The 24,006-nt window shown below is 43.5% G+C and overlaps 1 protein-coding gene across 1 annotated transcript in view; it reads right to left on the bottom strand.

Moving 5' to 3' along the window:
* The window catches only part of SLC28A3 (solute carrier family 28 member 3), a 62,329-nt gene that overhangs the window by 5,283 nt on the left and 33,040 nt on the right, over positions 1 to 24,006 (bottom strand). Inside the window, exons 5-15 of the mRNA XM_047755338.1 lie at positions 20,572 to 20,663; positions 18,418 to 18,607; positions 17,219 to 17,363; positions 15,847 to 15,960; positions 14,946 to 15,023; positions 12,292 to 12,372; positions 10,253 to 10,333; positions 7,322 to 7,447; positions 5,570 to 5,700; positions 3,609 to 3,777; positions 2,650 to 2,847 (exon numbers count right to left, since the gene is read on the bottom strand). Of these exons, the coding sequence (XP_047611294.1) occupies positions 2,650 to 2,847; positions 3,609 to 3,777; positions 5,570 to 5,700; positions 7,322 to 7,447; positions 10,253 to 10,333; positions 12,292 to 12,372; positions 14,946 to 15,023; positions 15,847 to 15,960; positions 17,219 to 17,363; positions 18,418 to 18,607; positions 20,572 to 20,663 (1,405 nt within the window). The remainder of the gene's footprint in view (positions 1 to 2,649; positions 2,848 to 3,608; positions 3,778 to 5,569; positions 5,701 to 7,321; positions 7,448 to 10,252; positions 10,334 to 12,291; positions 12,373 to 14,945; positions 15,024 to 15,846; positions 15,961 to 17,218; positions 17,364 to 18,417; positions 18,608 to 20,571; positions 20,664 to 24,006) is intronic.

The following is a 24,006-nucleotide window of genomic DNA, read 5'->3' as shown; positions in this document are numbered from 1 at the left end:
TATGGAACAGGGAGAGGAGCTGAATAGCAGAGAAATAAGAAAGATGACTTACTTTTCCCTCCACACCTTTTTGTACATTGTGAATTCTGTACTGTGGTATGTTTCATATGTAAACAAACAAACAAACATGCAAAGTATTATATTTACTCTAAGAAAGGGAAAATGATGGAGTGTTCATTCTGGGGATAGGCTGCTACATATGCATTAAAAAAATTGAAGTCTAGTTGATTTACAATGTTGTGTTAATTTCTGGTGTACAGTGAAGTGATATATTTATTTTTCATATTCTTTCCATTATGGTTTATTACAGAATATTGGCTAGAGTTTCCTGTGCTATGTAGTAGGACCTTGTTGTCTATTTTATATATAATGGTATGTATATGTTAATTATAAACTCCAAATTTATCCCTCCCCCACCTCCTTTCCCCTTTAGTAATTGTAAGTTTATTTTCTGTGTCTGTAAGTCTGTTTCTGCTTAGTAAATAAGTTTATTTGTACCATATTTTAGATTCCACATAGGAGTAATATCATATGGTGTTTGTCTTTCTCTTTCTGACTTACTTCATTTAGTAGGATAATCTCTAGGTCCATCTATGTTGCTGAGAATGGCATTATTTAATTCCTTTTTATGGCTGAATAATATTCCATTGTGTATATACCACATCTTCTTTATCCATTCACCTGCTGATGGACAATTAGGTTGCTTCCATATCTTGGCTAATGTAAACAGTGCTTCTGTGAACATTGGGGTATATGTACTTTTTGCATTATAGTTTTCTCTGGATATATGCCCATGAGTGGGATTGCTGGAGTTCTATACTTAAGTTTTCTGAGACACCTCCACACTGTTTTCTACAGTGGTTGTAACACCCTCTGAAACATCTGTTATTTGTAGAATTTTGATGATGGCCATTCTGACTGGTGTGAGGTGGTACCTGATTATAGTTTTGGTTTGCATTTCTCTAATAATTAGTGATATTGAGCATCTTTTCATGTGCCTATCAGTCATCTGTTCACACGCATTCTGACCTTTAGATGGAGGTCACCAGTGAGCATAAACACTTGGTTTTTGCCTCAGGGACCCAGATCATATGGTTTCATTATGGGGTACCTTTTCCAGGAGATGGTAGGACACTCCCACCTCTTGTTGGTTGGTACACTGATAATTGGAGGAATGCATCTCCATTTGGTTGATTGGAAATAAGAAATTGGGAAAAAACCCAAACGTTTTCCTCTTTGTGACTCAACAATACCAGAAGCCTCATATCTCCAAATATCCTCTGTGGGTCTGCCTCTGGTTGGGCTCACTCCCAATCCAAATCAGCTCTACTATTCTTTTTCTCTCCCCCTAATAACCTGTTCACAAACCTGCTTAGCACAGCCAGAACTGAGAGCTTGCTTCGCTTATTAAGAAAAGTACTTTCTCTTGGCAACTGGCAGCTGGAGAGGGAAAACATTTTACTTCATTTAGCCTATTCTTTACCTTTGGTGGGGAAGCAAGCTTCTTTGTGGTGGCATTCAAACAATGAGGACATTTGGCCATGTTCCACTACGTGCCAGTTGAAGAGCGAACGTTTGAGAAGCACGAGACCTATGGAGCTATTGTTCATATCAGATGTGTGGGTCAAAATGCCTCTGACCATAGAATACAAATAAGTACTCTCCTGGCATTTTCTGTTATATGTGCAGTATGTGGGAGGACGTTTGCATGTTTGGTGCTTGGGAGGCTGGGAGCGATGGTAGTGGTGATCAGAGTGGGGAGGTATGTCAGAACCTTGGACAGCAGACTTTTCCTCCCCATTCCTCTTAATGCCAAATTTGTGCCTAAGACATTAATTCCAAATGGATTGTTTCAGTGAGTAATGGCGGTGGTCAGAAATGTTCCCCATGCCCATAAGTTTCCATGTGCGACAATTCTGTTCTTCAGCAAAGTAGAAGTTGGACACTCAGCTGCAAATAAATAACAGCTTCACCCGAGCTCCTTCATCCCATCCAAGGCCAACTAGATAAGAGCATCTCCTTGCAGGCTATGGACCTGAAATCCTGACATAATTATAGGTGCTTGTGCAAAAGGCCCTGAGCTTTTTCTCTTCTCTCATGCACTGAAAGAGTGTTTACTGTATCTCACAGTTTTTTTTACGCTGTGTGGGCATGACGTGGCATTTAGGCAGTTTCTCAGAGTTCAAAGAATTCCTTAAATAGGAAGGAAGAGTTCTTCATGATCCTTAGACTATGAGCTCCATGAGGGCAGAGGCCTCATCAATTGTTCAATGCTGTGGCCTCAGTATAGAGCACAGTGCTCATGGAGACATTCCATAAATATCTCTTGATTGATTGATTCCAGTTCCAGTTCATATGACTCTGGGTTTGAATTCAGTGCTCAAAAGTAAATGATCTCAGTGGTAAGGATTAGCTATGTTTCTCTCTTTCTACGCACACACACACACAACGATTAGCTCAACATAACTGACAATTACGAAGCACTATTTACATTATGAAGTCCATGAAATCAGGGCTTGGGGGCCTGTTTCCTTCTGCAACGTACCCTAAATGCCTCACATGGTGCCTGACACACAGAGGCACCAGTAGCTATCTGATGAATGTATGTATGTGATGAAGAACCATATTGGAAAAAAAGGTTTTACTCACTGATATATATTGCTGCACACCATCCACAAATTTGGGTCCACCTGCTTGCCTTAAATGGATCAATTCCGAGAGTTTCTGATAAGCCACAAATTCGTTGAAGAATGTCTTATAACCCATGAGTTTGGCAACCATAAAAGTGTCTTGCCAGTCCACTCCCATCATGAAGGAAAAGGGCATGAAGACATAGGAGCATATTATCTACAAAAACCAAAAATGATACTTTATTAGAGCAGTGATTTGCTTCCAGATCTTTGGCTTCACCCTCATGACCAAATTGTTCCCACCCATTCTATGTCTCCTTCAGGCACAAAGACATCTGTGCATCCTCTTGCATATTTTTTATTCGTTAGGAGTCAAGGTTGAAATTGGGTCATTTGGGGAGTTCCCTGGTGGTCTAGTGGTTAGGATTAGGTTCAACCCCTGGCTGGGAACTGAGGTCCCATATCAAGTTGCTGCATGCCTTTTCAAAAACAAAAAACAAGAAAAAGAAAAAAGAAAATTGGGTCTTTGACCTAACCTGGATTTGGGCAGGCAGGGTCAGGAGAGAACAATTCTATGTTGGGTGAAGGAGGGTGATAGGAGCTAGCAAAAGGGGGAGTTGGGGGTTCATGATAAGTTTGTACATTGTTTAAGAGTGTACTTATTGTACAGTGCATTACATAGGCAGTTAGGAAAGGCCGTTCACAAGCCTATTTTATTTTAATTTTTAGGGCTGCACCCATGGCATATGGAAGTTCCTGGCCTAGGGGTTGAACTGGAACTGCATCAGCTGGGCCTACACCATAGCCACAGCAACTCGGGATCCTTAACCTGCTGAGTGAGGCCAGGGATCGAACCTGCATCCTCATGGATACTAGTCAGGTTCTTAAACTAATGAGCCACAACGGAAATGCCAAGGCTATTTTATTTTTAAACAAAGATTTGCAGAAACAAAAAGGAGAAACACAATAGAATCATACCTCAAAACTCAGCTGTGGGTAGTCAAACATGTTTCCAAACCAGGACAGGGCTGAATTCACAAAAGACAACAGGGCCAGGAAGGCAATCAGATTCACAGTGATATTTGCCACCAGGGAAATGGATGAGGATGCTCCATTAGTTGCAGCTTCTAGGAGATTCCTTGAATCACTTAATCAAAAAATGGCAATTCCAGAATTAGCAAGGGTTTGTTGGTGGATGGACGTCAGGGGTAGGAATGGCGTAATCAGAGCTCATTTGAATGAAGAGACAAACACTCAGACCCACATCCTGGTGGAAATACTCAACCTGAATTCCATGAAATCATGATGGGATTTACAATTGAGTGTAGGTGATGGGCATATGAGTGCTTAAATATTATACTACTCTTTTCATTTGGAAGCACTTATAATGAATAAACTGGGAAGGGGCAAAGATATTACAGGTTTCGGAGTTCCCATTGTGGCACAGCAGAGACAATCCAACTAGTATCCATGAGGATTTGGGTTTGATCCCTGGCCTCACTCAGTGGATTAAAGACCCAGCGTTGCCATGAGCTGTGCTGTTGGTCGAAGATCCCAGCTGTGCTGTTGGTGGCTTGGATCCCACGTGGCTGTGGCTGTGGCTGTGGCTGTGGCTGTGGCTGTGGCCAGCAGCTGCAGCTCCCATTTGACCCCTAGCCTGGGAACCTCCGTATGCTGCAGGTGTGGCACTAAAAATAATAAAAAAAAAAATTACAGGTTTTAACAATTATATTTAATTAAAAGTATCTTCCAGAGAACATTTATAAAATATTCGCAGTATAAGAACTAAAAACTCAAAGGCCTGTATATCCATACCCTCATTTAAGAACTGGAATGTCATTTCACCTTTGAGCACCTCTTCCCTAATCTCTTCTTCTCTCTAATCTCAGAGATACATGGTCACCTAGGATTTGCTCATGATTCCTTCTCTTTTCAACTTTCTTTATCCCTAAATAATATTGCGTAGGTTTACACATTTTGCTATTTTTGCAAGTGAAATCTACATATTACATGTATATCCTTTGGCAACTTGCTTTTTCACTCATGGTAATGACTCTGTAGAAACAAGGGATGAAACTCAGAAACATGTTGGTTGATGAACTCTGTTATTTAATGACGTACTTTTGCACATCCTAAATCCCTTAGGGAGTTCCCGTCGTGGTGCAGTGGTTAACGAATCCAACTAGGAACCATGAGGTTGCAGGTTCGATCCCTGGCCTTGCTCAGTGGGTTAAGGATCTGGCATTGTTGTAAGCTGTGGTGTGGGTCGCAGACGCGGCTCAGATCCCACGTTGCTGTGGCTCTGGCGTAGGCCGGTGGCTACAGCTCTGATTCAACCCCTAGCCTGGGAACCTCCATATGCCGCGGGAGCGGCCCTAGAAAAGGCAAAATAAATAAATAAATAAATAAATAAATCCCTTAGTTTTTTCTTACCCTTTTCTCTTTCTTTTGAACAGGGCAAAAAGTAAATGAACCCAAGAGGGGTTAGAAATACCTATTATCACACCTTAAATTCCTTGTTATATAAGAAACTTCCAGAAATGATGATCTAATGGCTTTCCAGCTGTCTTAAATCATGACTCAATGAACCCTATGCTATATTTAAAATTAAATAACTGTATACCTGAAACTAATATCATATTGCAAATCAACTATACTTCAATCTAAAAAAATAACTTAATTAAATGAAATATCTATACTGAACAGGCCAGGAAAGGTGCTGATATTCAGGTATTTAGAAAGATTTTCCTCAAGTGTTGAAACAAGATATTTTGGGTGATGTCTAAATAGTCCTAGGAAATTAGATTCACTTTAATTCACTGTGTTCTCTGATTATCGATTTTTTTCTGTAATTTGGATTTGGACTGGAACAACCTCCTCCACCCCCAACCTCCTGCTTGTACAGTCATTAATTAACTAGGTGAACGTGTTCCACTTACCCATTTTCCATTTTCATGGCATTCTTGAGGGTTATTTTAGGTTTTTCTGTCTCAGGCCAAAAAAGTTTAGAAATAGCCAGTGCTACAGGTGCTGCCATAACTGAAGAAGTTATCAAGTGAGAGGATGAAATCTGTGATTTCAGGAGAAAAAAAGGCCAACTTAGATTTAGCTTTTCTTTGTGCTCAGAATGAATGGCCTTAATGCCTTACAAGGGAGGTGAGGGACCAGCATTGATTCTATGCCAGAAGTCAGTGTTTCTTTGGAGCTCAATGAGCCATACCCAGGTATCACCTGGAGGGAAGGGAGGGCATTGTGAGAGGTGACCACATGCTGGGGAGAAGCACAAAACCCAAATCTGAGCATTAGTGGAAGAGAACGAATCTTGTGTTGTAGGAATTTTGAAGGAAGATCACGTCAGTTCCCACTCTGGCTCAGTTAAGAACCTGACTAGTATCCAAGAGGATGAAGGTTTGATCCCTGGCCTTGCTCAGTGGGTTAAGTATCAGGCGTTGTTGTGAGCTGTGGTGTAGGTTGAAGACTTGACTTGGATCCTGCAATTGCTGTGGCTGTGGCCGGCAGCTGCAGCTCTGATTCCACTCCTAGCCTAGGAACCTCCATATGCCACAGGTGTGGTCCTAAAAGGCAAAAAAAGCTCTCAGGTGGTCCTAATATGTAATAAGGTTTGCAAACTATTGCTCCAAGCCAGGGGTAAGAAAACCTTTTCTATAAAGGGCTTGAGAGTAAATATTCTTGGCTTTTTGGGCCACAACTTTTTTTTTTTGTCTTTTTGCCTTTTCTTGAGCCGCTCCTGTGGCATATGGAGGTTCCCAGGCTAGGGGTCCAATCGGAGCTGTAGCCACCGGTCTATACCAGAGCCACAGCAACGTGGGATCTGAGCCATGTCTGTGACTTACACCACAGCTCACGGCAACGCCGGATCCCCAACCCACTGAGTAAGGGCAGGGATTGAACCTGCAACCTCATGGTTCCTAGTCGGATTGTTAACCACTGCGCCACCACGGGAACTCCAGGGCCACAACTTTTTAACTCTGTTTCATGAAAGCTGCTGTATAGAAATGGATAGAAAGGAGTTCCCGTGGTGGCGTAGTGGTTAACGAATCCAACTAGGAACCATGAGGTTGCGGGTTCGATTCCTGGCCTTGCTCAGTGGGTTAAGGATCTGGCATAGGTTGCAGACACGGCTCAGATACCATGTTGCTGTGGTTCTGGTGAAGGCCGGCGGCTACAGCTCCGATTAGACCCCTAGCCTGGAACCTCCATATGCCATGGGAGTGGCCCAAGAAATGGCAAAAAGACAAAAAAAAAAAAAATGGATAGAAAAAGCTGGTTTCCAATAAAACTTCAGTTACAAAAAAAGGGGAGTGATCCCAGATTTGGCCCATAGGCCATAGTTTGCTGACCCCTGGCTTAAATCACCTTTATTAGTGCTGGTAATAGTTACGTTTTTAACATATTTAAAATTTCAGCCAAAGTAACCTCATAATTGATTTCATTCTGCTGTCATGGGATATAGTTCACATTTAGGTGACAGGGATATGAAAATGAAGAACCAAATCTCCCTAGGGTCACTCCTTTCAAATGCTAAAGGAACTGTGGCCAATTATACAGCAGAAAGGACACTTTTTTGGCCTCCTTATCTGGCAGCAATAGTAAAGGAAGGAATAGAAATAACAATAACATAGAAAAAAGAGGTTGCATTTTTCCATAAATTAATCTCAAAACATTCTTACCCCAAAAGAAATGTATGCACCTAAGACGCTTCCGGCAATGGTAGCGAACCCAGTAGTCATGATTGCGTGGAGTTCAGACCTGGTGACATAGGGTAAATATGGTCGGACCAGCAGTGGAGACTCTGTCTGGAATCAAAAAGTGGCCAGATTAAATAGATTAAATGTTCACTTAGGGAATATACTCAAAATTCCATTCTCTACTACAATAGTATTTCTAAAAGTGGAACTCAGAACAGCTTCATGAGAATGACCTGAGAACCTGTTAGATATGCAAAAGCAAAACTATTGAATCAGAAACTGTGGGACTGGGTACAGCAGTGGTGATTTTTTTTTTTCTTTTTAGGTCTGCACCCGTGGCATATGGAAGTTCCCAGGGTAGGGGTTGAATTGCAGCTATAGCTGCTGGCCTACACCACAGCCACAGTGGCATGGGGTCCCAGCCTCATCTATGACCTATACCACAGCTTATAGCAACACCAGATCCTTAACCCACTGAGCAGGACCAGGGATCAAACCCACATTCTCATGGATATTAGTAGGATTAGTTACTGCTGAGCCACAATGAGAACTCCCAGCAGTGGTGTTTTAACACAACTTCTGGGTAGTTCCAATGTGTTCATGTTTGAGAACCTACACCATCGATGTCTGGGTCATTTGGACTCTAGAGCGGTGCACATATAGAGTCATACATAAAATCTGCAAGGCCAATTCACTTAAGGCCCCCAGCTAGCCTGGGATTGGACTGTGATGGCATGGAACTCTTTTCTAAGGTTGGAACTCCATTGGCCAAGAAACTCTTCCCTTTGGCCTGGGCTTGGGAAGTGATTCTCTAGCCTTTGGTGACTGCCCATCTTCCAGCTTCATCTCAACAGACCCCAAAACATAGGGGTCTGACGCCATAGGGAAACAGAGATACCATTATGAAAAAATATCAGCAATAACAAGGACAGGTGCCTATAGGCCCTTTCCTAATTGAGAATCAGACCCTCCCCCCTTCCTCTTGGGTGGAAAAGAATCGATTAGAGTGCAGTTGTAAAGGCTTGAGTCCCATTATGGAGGGCAGGCGGCCTGTAGCATGGGGCTCTCCATAAATAATAGCTGTACTTTTAGCATATTAAGGATCAAATTGAGCACCACAGAAGCATGTGTGCAATTTTACAATTTTCCCCTCATTATTTCTAATTGTTCTATAAGATTGACTGTGTGGCGCGTCAATTTATGGACTAAAGAGAAACTCAGTACATGAGCCCTCTTGCCCTGCAGGTAGGAGTAATCAACTCAAGATGGTGCCCTAATTAGTCCTGAGAGATTTTATGTTGACTATAATTATGATAATTATAGTCAACTCCTAGGGAAAGAAGTGTGGGCCTCATTCTAAAGACTCTGTTCCAGGCTAGAAAGCTGGAAGGTTCAGTGCCTGGAGCAATTGTGAGCCTAAGGATTGGAGCCATGTGTTGTTCTGGATGACTTGATTTTTGCTGCAATTTCCTCGAGCAGCCATGCTAGCGAGGCTTCACACTAGGTTTCTTTGGTGCGTGATCCCATTCTGCCTGAAGCTGTGTATCCTGAGCGAGAGGATGATTACCATTTCTTACTTATCCGCCCCTTTAGGAAAGCTGCCGTTTTGAGGGATACCCCTTGGCAACATATTTCCTTGCTTAAATGGACCTCAGGCAAAAGAGCATTTTAATCTGTCTTATGGATAAGGAAGGTGAAAATGCTTCTGTTTGTTATCATTTTTATTCAGGCTCAGCAAAGACTCTGTTGGCCAGTTCAGACATGTTGAAAATGAGCTTAAGTATTAATAGGGTGGCAAGGCTGTTAGTAGACCCTTCTTAGTCACTTTCATTGCCACAGCATTAGACTACAGGATGCGAGGCTGCCTGTTACATGTTTGCAACTTCAGGATAAATGGTGAACGGAGTTCCTGTCCTGGCTCAGCAGGCTGAGAATGCAGGTTTGATCCCTGGCCTCACACAGTGGGTTAAGGATCCACTGTTGCTGCAAGCTTCGGCCATGGTTGCAGACATGGCTCAGAGCCGGCGTTGCTCTGGCTGTGGCGTAGGCAGGCAGCTGCTGCTCCAATTTGACCCCTAGCCTCGGAACTTCCATATGCCTCAGGTGCAGCCATAAAAGGAAAAGAAAAAAAAAAAAAGAAAGAAAGAAAATGAAAGAAAAAAAAAAGGAATGTGAAGCTCTGGAGCAGAATTTCTGGGATTTAATTCCCACTCCATCACCAAACAGCTTATTAGTGTTAAGAGAAATCTGTTTAACATCCTTGTGCCAGTGTTTCCAAATCTGTAAAATAGAATGGGATACCATTGTTCTAGGAATTAAATAAAATAATTTGTTCCTCTTCAAGATGATGGAAGAGCCAAACGATGAAGTCCATTTGAGTGGATGAGCTGTTGGGCCAGAAACCTCAACAATTCAGTTAATTCAGAAAAGACTTGTTAAGAATCTATACATGAGAAGCCCTAAGCTTTGATAAAATGATTAAATCTTTCTTCCTTTCCATAAACTTTCAAGAACCCAAATTCCACACCAATGCAGAGACTCTTGGAGGGCTCTTTATCTTTCCTTGGAATCTGGACATTGTCAATATTGAGGGTTCTTTATTTTGACACACTTCCCTCCCTACACTTAAAGAAATAACACCAGAGTTCCCTTGTGGCTCAGCAGGTTGAAGATCTGGCACTGTCACTGCAGTGGCTCTAGTTGCAGCTGTAGTGCAGGTTTGAACTTCTGCATGCCACAGGTGCAACACCCCGCCCCCTGCCCCCAAAATGGCTCAGCCAAAAAAACAACTCCCCCCCCCAAAAAAAAGAGAGAGAGAGAAAGAACACCGTTATATTGTTTTATTCCTTTTTCTGGAAAGTGTATTCATTTTTCATTTTAGCAAGTGTTTTGTTTTTTGATATTACAACTTACCTGTCCAATAAATATATTGCCAGAAGCAACTACAGATTCAATAGGAGATGTTCCCATAGTCACTAGCATTACCCATCCCACCTAAAAGGCAAAAAGGGACAAGGTCAGTGAAGAATTCTTTGTGTACAAAGAACTTCAGAGTAGGGATAAAATCTTAAGACCTTCAACAATGGTACTAAATTTGAGTATACCTTATATAGTCCATAGAGCAGGCCAATCAAATCCTCCTATTTGAGTGGTAAGTCTGAGGCATTGTATATACTTTGAATACTATGTGATGAATGTCTATTGAGATGTCAGTTTCATACAAGTAATGTCTATTGAATGTCTATTGTATGCAAGTAATAAGTTAGAATAATTGCTAATAGTCATGCAGCCTTCAGTGCATTCCAAGCACTTTTTTAAGCGCTTGTTCCAAGTAATGCATTTATTCCTCGCAATAACCCTTTGAAGGAGTTCCTATAATTAGGCCCATTTTATAGAAGAGGAAACCGAGACACAGAACAGTTTTGTTGTGTTGTTAAAAATAGCTCAGCCAATAATTAATGGGATGTAGTTGAGGTTTGGCCTTTTCCACTTAACTCTCAAAAGCACATGGTTTACGGTTCCACTTTTATAGTTAGCCATCCAACCAGAGACTGTGGTACCCACCTCAGAACGGGAACTTGCTGTTGTATCCTCTCTCCTTCCTTCCTGCTTTGGTGTCAGCACAGGAATGCTGAATGTTTAGATTAGAAAACTGTGGGCCTTCGTGCTCTTGCTGAAACTTTTACTGCTGCTGCTATTCTGGCTCTCTCTTCCCCTTTCCCTCCATTTAATTTACTTATAGGGTTCAAACGAGGGCTGTGGCTATGTCCAAGCCCTGCAGGCACTTGCTCTTGTGTACCTTCAAACTAGCTTACAAATTTCTGAGTTTTGTGATCTAACATGAGTGTAGGACTAATCGTTGCTGGAGCAGCAGGACTAAGATGAACTTTTCAGATCTATGGGAATTCCCATTGCGGCTCAGTGGGTTATGAACCTGACTGGTAACCATGAAGATGCAGGTTGGAGTCCTGGCCCTGTGCAATGGGTCAAGGATCCAGTGTTGCCATGAGCTGTGATGTAGGCTGGCAGCTGCAGCTCTGATTCAACCCCTAGCCTGTGAACTTCCATATGCCTCAGGTGCAGCCCTAAAAAGAAGAGAAAAGAGCTAAAAAAAATTGTGTGCTTATAAAGTTCCCTTAGGAGAGAAGAGCAACTTCCTCTTCTTGCATTGATTCTCTAGCAACTCCTAGACCAGGAATGTCCACTTTTGTTATTATCTCATGAAGATAAGCTGTGACTCTGTGTTAAGGGAGGGGGCAGATAGCTGAGATTAAAGGCCAGTTGGGTCCCTACTGATTGGAGTCAGTTCTTTGGCTATAGAATTAACTGCTAAGGTTTCGTGAAGATACCCATGAAAGTCCTATTAGAAGTCCCTGGGATAAAATTCCCTCTGTGGACCCACATAGGATTTTGGGGTTGAATCTAAAAACTTGGAGTGGTGATGGATCTTGGTACAAAGAGAAAGGCACTTTGGAAAAACGTGGATAAAACGCATTTAAGGAGTTCCCATTGTGACTCAGTGGGTTAAGAATCTGACTAGTATCCATGAGGATGCAGGTTCAATCTCTGACCTTGCTTAGTGGGTTAAAGGATCTGGTGTTGCCATAAACTACAGTGTAGGTTGCAGACATGGCTCAGATTCTGTGTTGCTGTGGCTGTGGTGTAGGCTGGCAGCTGCAGCTCCGATTTGACCCGTAGCCTGGGAACTTCCATATGCTGCAGGTGTGCTCCCCCCACCCTCCAAAAAAAGGTATTCAAGACTTTGTTCCTGAAATAGGAGTTCACTGGTAGACTAGGGTTACGGATTTGGCATTGTCATGGCTGTGGCTCAGGTTTGATTCCCTGGCCTGAGAACTTCCACATGCTGCAGGCACGGCAAGGAAAAAATAAAAAGACTCTCTCTGAAATAATCAATTCTACCCCTGTCACTCAAGCCCTTCCAGTCCTGGTACCTTTCTAACGACCCACTGCATCAATCCGAGGTAGTACAGCATGGACATCACAGTGCTGAAGAAAACCACGATTGGCAGGACCTGGAGGAGGGCAGGAGGACAAGAGGGATTGTGGGTTGTTAACCTTGGCCCTAGCACTATTAGTAGGTTTCAGATCTCTCTTTCTGCCTCTCCCCCCACCACCCAAAGTGTCATAAAAACACTGGACATTCCTCTTGAAGTAAACAACACTTTTATCAGGCAACTTCCCCACCTACAGTCTCTTATTCTAATTTGTTCTGGATAAACTTGAGTATATTTCATAGGAAACAACTTTAAAAAAAAAATCCCGCTATGATAAGTTTTTCTTATTTTAGTTTCTAAGAGAAGGAACGAGGTTTGGGAGAGAATTTGTAATAATTAGATCAAGAAACCGAAGGCCACTGGCAGATATTCTTGTCCTGATATGAAACAGACATGAGCTTTACTACTTACTAGCAGAGAAACCTCGGTCAAGATTGAGTGTGAGCAACCTCAGATCCTTATTCATAGTTGCTACCCAGTAGGTGCTTAAACAGTGCCTCCTATAGAGCAAGTGTTTATACATCTAGCTTTGAGAATAATAGGTATTTTTACTTGTAGATTTTTGAATCACTAGATAAAGATTAAACTTTAGAAACCAGATTACTTCTGTGTTAACAAAGGCTGTCTTTCTGGATCCTATCTTCCTGATGAACTTTGGGGTACTTTCAATGCCACCTGTGTACTAGGTACACAGGGTCCTTCCCCATCCCTTCCCATTGTTCCCTGCCCTCTCTGTTCCTAGCTAAATGGCCAGGGACAAGCTGTCACCAGACACAGAATGATGGAGGACAATTTGTGCAGGATCTAATTTAGAAAAGTCTATTAATAATATATATTAAAAGACTTTTTTATGCCATTATTCAGAGCCGGCTCACTTATGGGCTTTTATTGGCTTTAATGGGCAGGCACAGCCTTGCTGAAAGCTTCAGGGAGCTAAAGGAGCTCATCTTGACAGTGTTCCCATGGGAGATCTGCTTTGTGCAGAAAGAATGGAGGCCACTGACTTGTGGGAAGGAGGGGGATACTGGAGCAGGGGCGGGGGGGGGGGGGGGGGTGATGACACTGGTGCAGTCTGGGCAGCAAGTTCCTCCTCCTTTGTGATTCTAATTTTTCCAATTCTGGGTTCAGTTCCTTTAAGAGCATATTCCTATCTCAGTTTGTAAACACTTGACCTTTCAGAGATGGCTTAGTTATGTCAGCACCAAAGTTAAATCAGCAGTTTTTTTTTTTTTTTTTTTAAAAAAAGCTTCAGTGTGGCAGTTGGCCTAACTGGTGCTGAGATAATTGGGAGGTAAATTTGGAGTCCCTGAGTGAGAAAACAGTTGACAAGGGAAAGAACAATAATGCATCACAAAAAAGAAATCAGAGGAAAAAGCCAAAAGCAATTTTCTAAATCATTGACAAGTTGTTGTAGGGACTTCCAGAGGAAGGTGAACTTCCTGGGGCTGCGGGAGGCCTGGAGCAGATGAATTAGGCCTGGGCATGTGGCCAAGTTGCCAAGTGGCCTTTCCCCTGTAAAATAACATCCCTCCTTTGGTTGGGAGAAGGCCCGGCCTGCAAGCCTGCCTAGATGAAGGCTGGGTAGAAGGAAGGAGGGCAAAGGTTTAGCAGAGGATGGCTCTAGAAGAACAGAGCTTGTTGTGGGTGACCAGCTGTCCCGGTTTGCCTGGGATCACAGAGTTTCCTGAGTGCAGAGCTGCCATGAGCCTGGACTGGCAAGATGTTTGTGGTCATATGTCTATTCATTGCCAGGTACCTACTGTTCTTTTCCCTGAAATCTCAAATACTGTTACCCTATGTGATCTTTCCTAAGTATCTCAGCAAATGCTACAAGACCTCCAAAAGTAAAGGCAACCCTTGGTTTGCTGTACTTTGCTTTATTGTGCTTCTTGGATGCTGTGTTTTTTTCTTTTTTTTTTTTTTCTTTTTTTTTTTTTTTTTTTTTTTTCACAAATTAAAGGATTGTGGCAGCCCTTCATTGAGCAACCCTATCGGCACCATTTTTTTCCAACAGCATGTGTTCACTTTGTGTCTCTCGGTCACATTTTGGTAATTCTCACAATATTTCAAGACTTTTTCATTATTATTATATTTGCAATGGGGATCAGTGATTTTTGACATTACTATTCTAATTGTTTTGACTTTGTTTTTAGCAATAAAGTTTTTTGTAACTTAAGGAATGTACTTTTTTAGACATAGTGCTATTGCACACAACAGCCTAGAGCAGAGTGTAAATCTAACTTTTATAAGTGCTTTTTAAAAAATGTCTGTGACTTGCTTAATTATGATATTCACTTTATTGTGGTCGTCTGGAACCAAACCTGTAATATCTCTAAGTGCCTGTGCTTCAATATGTCTTACTTCTTCTAGATGTTTCCCTGTATTAGGATAAGAAGATAAATTATTTTCAGTCCATTGACTTTGGATAAATTGTAAAGGGGGAGAGAGAGTGATGGGCTATGTCGCTAGAACATGCCTGGCAGGCATATGCCTGGTTTTCTGGTCAGTTAGGTTCTATCTGAACATCTTCAAAGACAGAGAAGTTACTGAAAAGGAAGTGCCTACATAGGAAAAAAAGGACTTGGCTTTACCTTAAATGCAAAAAAATGGTCTGTATATTTCTCGCCGAAGACAAACAAAGCGCCAGCATCGGTGTACTCCAAGAACGTCTGAGTGAAAGAAAGGAAAAGAGCAGACAGAACATTACAAACATGAAAGCGGTGGTTGTCATCCACAGGAGCTCCCAGGCTCTGCAGAGGGTGGGCATCCAGCAAACTTGTGGGAGGGATTTAGAGAGTTAATTCTCTCAACTTCCCCCCTCCAGTGGATGGCATGCAAGTGTATTTTAGAACTGTAACTGCATACAGATTTCCTGGCATTTTTGCTATCCAATCTGACCCTAGGGTGCTAAGAAATAAGCTGCCTGTGGTAATTTGCTCCAGAAGCTGTAGACAGTTCATGGGTGGCATCGGTTACTACTGGATGCAAATACGCCTGTTTCTCTGTTTGGGGATGATCTTAGAGGAGTGACATCCCTGGGGCAGGATGAAGGGGTCAAATGGACTAGAGGAGTGATATAGAGGATGGTAGGGGTAAGGGACCACTAGAATATTAATAAACAAGGCAGATTAACATCTTCTACAGAAACAAAATTATTTGTCTAACTCATGCTATGGGATTAAATTTTTGGTCAACAAAAGCATTCAAATCTATTCCTGACATGTCTTGAGGCTTATATTCAAATGTCAAAAAAAAAAAAAAAAAAAAAAAAAGACCCAAGGTACTATAAGAACAAGGTTTTTTTTTTCTTTCGTCTTTTGTCTTTTTAGGGCTGCACCTGCAGCATATGGAGGTTCCCAGGCAAGGGATCTAATCAGAGCTGTTGCTGCCAGCTATGCCAGAGCCACAGCAATGCCAGATCCGAGCCGCGTCTGTGACCTATACCACAGCTCACGGCAATGCCAGATCCTTATGCTTTTGAACCAAACTTACCTGAACTTGTTTGCCCAACCAATCAAAAGCTATGAATCCAGGTTTAGTCCTTAGTATCAAAAGCCCAAGAAGAAACTGTAACCCAATTCCCCAAAAGACAGGTCTCCAGGAAACCTGTATAGAAAGATGAAGAGATATATCCATTAGAAAACAAGTGCTGAACTTAGCGTCAATGCCCAGAGGATCACTATTTCCTTGGAAGGTTTTCAAATGTGGCCCGTGATCCACCTTCTTTCAGAGGCCAAAATAGTTGTGAGCAGAGAATCCCTGTTCTCTATAGAATCGTCTCTAAGATCTCAGGCTTGTATCCTGTCTTCTGAAACCTGAGTTTTAAGTATCCAGTCCCAGGAGCCTATGTAACCATTTTGTCAGGATAAAATCACTTAGACACAAAGAGGAGTCTTAGAAGGGCTATTAAAAGAGGAAGGATCTGGCCTTTTCAGTCATGCTGTAAATATTATTTACATATAATGATGTCCCTGACTAGAAAATAGATAGGCCGAATAGGACTTCTCTGTGTGCCCAAGGTTTGTTGATCTGACAATGTGTAAGAGAATTAAATGAAACCTCACTCTGCTGAGGGGGCTATCATTTCTCTGTAAAAGGAACCGATGAACTCTAATGCAGACCCAGAGAGGCCGGCAGTAATGGACGATCAAAGGCTCTCATTTTTGGTGCCAAGATGAGTGGTTTGCAAAGAATCATGAGATTGGAGGCACGGAAAACAGTGGAGTTGTTCACCAGAATGGGGCAAAGAATTTACATCATAGTAGGTAGTTTGGGTCTTTGATTAATGCTCTTTCTAGGGTCAGCCTTCCAGCCAGTAAAGTCTTCCAGAGTTCGCCTTTATGAGTCACCTGTGAAAGCTTCACCAGCTCAGAATTCTTGCTCACTGAATAGGTCACAGGCTGACAGAACAGGGATGAGAACTGAATTCAATGTGAACAAAACTGCTTAAGGATAATTTTTTTGGGGGGGTATAAAATAACCTCAATGGCCAATAGAAAATTGATAAACTGCAGAATCCAATGGTAGAGTACTAAATTCTATACTGGTCTGGGGAAATCTGGATCCAAATGGATGAGTTTTCTTTGTATGTGTGTTTGGTGGAGGAAGGTGGGGTACTTAAGTAGAAATTGGACTTGACAGGAGAGAACATCTCACTGGTTGAGCAACTGGAAAATTACTGAGGATGAAAACTGAGAGCATAACAGTACGATTAATGTCCAGGAAGAATGGCACCTGAGCCACTTAAAATATCATAGCAAGATAAGAAAAATATTACATAACAGTTTGATTCTCTCAGACACCTTATTTTGAGCAATTTACACATGAAGGGAAAAAAATGAAAGAGGTTCACTCTCATACTTACTTTGGTTGGGTGCTTGGAAAACAGAAATGTCAGGCTGATGTACATTATGAGTCCACCGAAGGACACGAGCTGCTGTTGGCCCAGTTTGGCGGTGTCGAAGATCAGCCACAAAATAACTCCCAGGATCAGGGAGCCCCACGTCACCCTAAGAGAACCAGAAAGGAGGCTTTGACATCATTTGTTATGCTAACTTGAAAACCTTCATCAGGCTTCAACTAACCAAAAACAAACAAACAAAAACATTGAGTAACATACCCTGGCACCAGGAAATTATGCTTTGAGAAATTGCAACAGACTCTCTCTGGTTGTTGCTATAAAATCAAAGTCAAAACAGTGAAGCAAGGCGTCCCCTCACTCCACATCTCTTGGACCCTTTGCAGGTTCAAGGATGTGTAAAGGGGTCAGGGAGGAGAAAGGATGCTTAGAGAGGAAGTCTGGGGATTGCTTGGCAGGAGCTGCGGAGAGTCTTCTCCTCGGTTTTGGGAGATGGAAGAAGCATCACCTTCTTCCCTTCAATGAAGAACCTCTGCATTGGGGAACCTCACCCAAGCCTCAGGGAGCTAAGTCAGACTGGGTTCTGACTCCCTGAGGAACCCAGTGGGTTTGACAGGGCTGACTCATTAGATGGCAGAGCCAGAAAGGATGCTCTGCTGGGATTGCACGACCCTGGTTTATTAGGCTGAGAATGTGTGCACTTTCCTAGTAGACCCTCTGTGGGCCATGCTGGGGAGAATGGGTCCTGGGCCTGTGTGGGGCCACCTGGAAAGGGGATGTTCCACAGAGAGTGACTGAAAGAAAAGCCCTGAGTTGTCACCTGTAGGACACGGGGTCCTTTAAGAGGGAACTGGCTCGGCTAATTCACAGACCCTGCCTCCCAGGGAGGCCAGCTTCGTGCCCAAAGCAGAAAGCAACCTCTCCTAGTCAGAACCATCCCAACTTTTGGACAACATTTTATATTTCGTGGCACTTGAAATTAAGGCAGTTTGTAGGGACAATTGAGCACATCTTGAATGAGTCACTGCTTTATGTGACTCATTGATGTCCTGCTTCTAAAATGAAAGCATTTTTAAACAGATTATTCCCTAGGTTGTTTCTAGCTTCCCATAAATGAGGAAGCAATTTCAGAACACATTTTTGGAGCAGTGTTGGAAAAGACTAACATCCCTCTCAACCGCAGTAGGAGGACCAACTACATTTACCACTTCAGCCAGAACCAGTGGCTGTCCAGAAGCTTTCTGCCAGGAGACAGGAACTCATCGATCCGCGACTCATATTTGGCCATGAAGCGATCCCAGACCACAAAGAAGATGACGACCACTGTGATCACGAAAAGAGGAAGGGCTCTGTGGAAGTTCAGCACGCAGGCTGCAATCACCAGGGCCAGGTACCCTGTTCAGAAGCAAATGCAGGCGGTGAAAATCACCAAATCAACTGGAAACCAGCCTTCAGCACACATCTGACTCAGCCAAGGGCAGCCTCAATCAGAAAACCATTGAACGCAGGGGTACTCTTGATATAGCTATTGGTGCCTCTGATTACAAGGACTATAATTGGGGTTTAAATTTTTTTTTTTTTTTTTAAACAGTCCTACCAAGGATGCTAAGAGGACAGGGTGCTAGGTCTTTTTTCTTTTTTTTTGGTTCTCTGTATTATTCACTTTAATAACTATGTGAAGCATTCTCAGGGTAGTGGGAAAAAAATCACCAAAAATTATGTTTTAAACATTCAATTTACAAAGCCATTTGCTGGCGTTCCCACTGTGGCGCAATGGGATTGGCCGGCGACCTGGGAGCACTGGGACATAGGTTTGATCCCTGCCCAGCACAGTGGGTTAAGGATCCGGCGTTGCTGCAGCTGCAGCATAGTGGCAACTGTGGCTCGGATCTGATCCCTGGCCTGGGAACTCCATATGCCTCAGGGTGGCCCAAAACAAAAAAACAAAAAAAACAAAACAAAAAAGGAAAGCCATCTGCTATACCCAGAAGAGACAGGATTGATGGACAGGACATAGGAAATTACTCTTTCATAAATGAATCTTGAAAGATTAGACTTCCAATGAGCAAACCACCTTTTCTGCTGATTGCTGACAGGACCTGGCAAGTTTGTTTTGCCATAACTGTGAGAGCTGAGGGATTTGTTAAGTAGTCATTGAGCTTGTCAATCAAAATCTAATCCAAATGAATGCAGGTCTTTTTTCTTAGAGAACCTTCTGAATTCTTGGGTCTTGTGGCTTGATCGCTGGACCTCTTGCTGAATACTACTTTTTCTGATATTCAGACTCAGCAGGTGAACTTTTATCAGAGAAAGGTCAGGCACTAAAACAACCACTGGCAAAAAGACACCTCGTCTCCTGGTTTGCAGCTCAGGTTTGACCTAAGCTTGAGTGGGAAAATCCCTGAGTGCCACCACAATCTAGTGCCACAGAATCTCTAAAGGAAAGGGGTGGGGAGGTGACCCAGGCGATGGCTTTGGAAGAGGAGATTCTAGGATAAGAACAACAAGGTTTTCCACCAAGGGTCAGCGGACATGGCTTTGTCTGCAAGTTAAATTTGGCCTACGCCTTGTTTTTGTAGGTAGCAAGTGCAGCTGTATTTGTGTATTTGTATTTGTATTCTATAAGTAAAGTCACATGGGCACACAGTCACGCCATCTGCTCACTTTGTACTACAGGGGCGTAGCCGCATGGTTTTAAGTATGGTCTGCAAGATATTCTCTGGGTCAGTGCAGGGGAAGCTTACAACCCTGCTGCTCCCTCTTCTGACTTTGTGAGCACCCAAAAACCACTGACCCCCAGCAGGCAGCCGTCTTAGATTAATGTCTGTGGACTGGGGCGGGAAGGTTCCCATTGTATAGACAGGAGTGTTCTTTGAAATGGGCCCCTGAACCTTTTCCTTTGGAGGGAGTCAAAACAGAACACCTGCTCATCTGTAGAGATAGGTGGTCCTGCTTTTAGGCAAGAGGAGGGGGCCATGTGACCCAAGGCTTCTCCTCAGGTTGTGTCCATACCAAGAATCCATATCACCTAACCTTCAATTAGGTTTCTGCCTTGCGGTTATCACCATGTTTTCCAGTTACCTGAATTTGCATTAGCCACCCTCAAGTTCATACCACAATAACAAAGACTGTGAGAGCAGGTGAGCTAAAAATCAGCTGCTGGCTGCATACACAGGACAGGGAAACTATCTACATGGGCATCCCAAGCTGAGACCCACCACCCAGGGGCTTTCTGAGTCAATTCTCTCCTCTCTGGATGATTCGGTGAAGTCCAGAGAAACAGGGAGATGTATTTGTCTTCTACAGAAAGCTAATAGTTGAGGGGTCTAGGAAAAGAGACATCCCCTTTTGTTATTTACCTGCTAGTAAAATGCCCCTGAGGATATACTGAAGAGTTGTTTTGTGTTCCCTGTAAAAATCATAAACTGTGCCGCACTTGTTTTCCAGGCACCTGCAGCAACGCAAAAACAAGAAGGCAGGCAAAAGTAAGCACCACATAACGTGAATAACCTGGCATGCTAAAACTCGATAAGGCTTTGCAAATCAAGGCAACATACAAATGCATGAAATATGAGTCCTACAAAATAGGAATAAGAAACTCTTTTCATTTTAGGTGAAAGTCAGCCATGCTGTGCTTGGATCACCCTTTGCTGAATGGCTGTGCCAAGTCCCGAGGAATTTCAGAGATGCAGGAAATGTGCTCCTGGAAATAAAGCAGGGGACAGGGATAACTAACCAAAAGCTGAGTATGAGTCACCGGATGAGAGTGTTTGTCACTAGGCAAAGAGGGCTTCCTCTTTTTTTTTTTTTTTTTTTTTGCTTGCTTTTTAGGGCTGCACCTACAGCATATGGAAGTTTCCAGGCTAGGGGCCCAATCAGAGCTGCAGCTGCCGGCCTATACCACAGTCAAAGCAAGGTATAGCAAGGAATCTGAGCTGTGTCTTCAACCGACACCACCGCTCTTGGCACCGTTGTATCCTTTAATCCACAGAGCAAGGCCAGGGATCGAACCTGCATCCTCCTGGATACTAGTTAGGTTTTAACCCACTGAGCCACAATTGGAACTCCTTCCATTGACTTTTAAGCACTCTCCAGAGTGGAAGCTCTCTTATAAATATTAACTTTTATTTTTTTATTTTTGTCTTTTTAGGATTGTGTCTGTGCCATATGAAAGTTCCCAGGCTATGGGTCGAATCAGAGCCATAGCCTCTGGCCTATGCCATAGCCACAGCAATGCCAGATCCAACCCGCGTCTGCGACCTACACCACAGCTCACGGCAATGCCAGATCCTTAACCCACCGAGTGAGGCCGGGGATCGAACCCACATCCTCATGGATATTAGTGGCGTTCTTCACCTGTTGAGCCATAAATGGAAACTCCAAGGTGTCGACTTTTTAAAAAAATAAAAATTCAGGGAACTTCATCCCTTCTGGTTCCCAAAGTTTGAGCAGACAGGCGACCCTCTGTCCTCAGTCACCCTCCTCTTTAGCAGGAGGCTGACAGACGTCATGGGGTGCTTGAAATGTAAAGTTGGATTTCAGGGATTTTGAGGGCCATTCACCAATAGGTTGTAACATAGCTTCCTCAGGAGGTTCTGGAGTTGTGGGTGTCTTTGTTTCTGCCCAGAGCTTTGTTACAGGGCAGCATGTGGTGTTCAAGGAACATGTGCATCTGATCTCTTCTGAGAAGGGATGGTTGGTGTCCACTAGTGAGGGAGGCGGGAGAGCCCACAGGGCCAAACCCATGACTGTTTTTACTTTGGGAACTTCCGGTCCCTTCCATGCTTGCTCTGAAACCTGGTTCCTGGCACGTGCCTCTGTCCTCCATGTGCCTTCTTTGGGAGAGGGGGAGGCCTCTCCTCTTTCCTATGTGAGGCCCCTGGAAGGTATTGACTTGTACATTTAATCACTACCACTTCCAGCCCACTGGACAGGATTTCTAAAACAACCACTTCTTCCAAATAGAAGATTCCCTATCTCCAGGATCTCAAAAGACTCAGTCTGCAGCTGGGCCTCCCTCCTTTTGGTGGAGACCCCCAGTTCCCTCCCCTCCAGCAGTCATGTCCAAGCACCCAAGTCTCAGCCCCCTTCAAGTTTCAGGGCACAGCTCAAGCCCTTTGCATCTACAGAGCCTTCTTGGAGTTTCTGTTGTGGCTCAGTGGGTTAAGAACCCAAGTAGGAACCATGAGGTCTTGGGTTTGATCCCTGGCCTCGCTCAGTGGGTTAAGAATTGGGCGTTGCCATGAGCTGTGGTGTAGGTTGCAGAGGTGATCCCAAGTTGCTGTGGCCGTGGTGTAGGCTGGCAGCTCCAACTCTGATTTGACCCCTGGGAAGCTCCAAATGCCACGGGCACAGCCCTAAAAAGATGGAAAACAAAGGAAAAGGACATCTCAGAATGTATCATACGTAGTGATGACAGGCATTATTTCACACAAATTTTTGTGTGTGTGAACATGTGTCATGAGAATTAGAAACACTGTTCTGGCACATATTGAGGGAATATAAGGATGGTAAAGACAATTTTTCCTGGTCTAATTTAGGAAAGGCTGCTGACCGATATCTTCGGTCATGGAAAGAATGTTATAAAGCACGAGTGTTGGAGGGCCACATTTAATAGGGCACATATGTCTACTTTAGGTTGCATTTATCAGATTTTTTTGTCTTTTTTTTTTTGCGTTTTCTAGGGCTGCTCCCATGGCATATGGAGGTTCCCAGGCAATGGATCTAATCGGAGCTGTAGCCACCGGCCTACGCCACAGCCACAGCAACTTGGGATCCGAGCCATGTCTGCGACCTACACCACAGCTCATGACAATGCCAGATCCTTAACCCACTGAGCAAGGCCAGGGATCGAACCCACAACCTCATGGTTCCTAGTCGGATTCATTAACCACTGCGCCACAATGGGAACTCCTGCATTTATCAGATTTTTTAAAGTATTTATTTATTTATTTTTGTCTTAGGGCCACACCTGCTGCATATGGAGGTTCCCAGGCTAGAGGGTGAAACCGAGCTGCAGCCGCTGACCTACACCACGGCCACAGCAACGTGGGATCCAAGCCTACACCACGGCTCACGGCCACACCGGAGCCTAAGGGAGGCCAGGGGTTGAACCTGCGTCTTCATGGACTCTAGTCAGATTCATTTCTTCTGAACCAAGATGGGAATTACTATCAGAATTTTTTTTTTTTGGTCTTTTTGCTATTTCTTTGGGCCGCTCCCACGGCATATGGAGGTTCCCAGGCTAGGGGTCGAATAGGAGCTGTAGCCACTGGCCTACACCAGAGCCACAGCAACGCGGGATCTGAGCCTCGTCTGCAACCTACACCACAGCTCACGGCAATGCCGGATCCTTAACCCACTGAGCAAGGGCAGGGACCGAAACCGCAACCTCATGGTTCCTAGTCGGATTTGTTAACCACTGCGCCACGACGGGAACTCCCCATCAGAATTTTTAATTTTAGGGACTGTGTATAGACTATTAGAGCAATCTGATGCTGCCCGAAAGGAAGAAGCTAGAAATAGAAGCTTTGGCCATTTGGTTATCTAGGCTCGACAACTCTCAATCTCCTGGTGGTTGTTTTCCATCTCATTAATGCTGATGAAACCTGAAGAAACCTCTCACCAGCAAGAGAATCTCTCAGCTGCCCCCACCTCCATCAGAGATTCATAAAGTGAAATGAAGGATGAGACTAAGTTACAGTTTCCAGGTGATAAATATTCTTTATATATATGTGATAAGAGCTTTCAATCCTAATTCTCCTGAGCTTTTTTTTTTTGGCTGCACCTGAGGC

Source organism: Phacochoerus africanus, chromosome 12 (genome assembly GCF_016906955.1).
Source record: "Phacochoerus africanus isolate WHEZ1 chromosome 12, ROS_Pafr_v1, whole genome shotgun sequence".
Lineage (NCBI taxonomy): Eukaryota > Metazoa > Chordata > Mammalia > Artiodactyla > Suidae > Phacochoerus > Phacochoerus africanus.
This window is presented reverse-complemented; position numbering and strand designations above follow the sequence as displayed.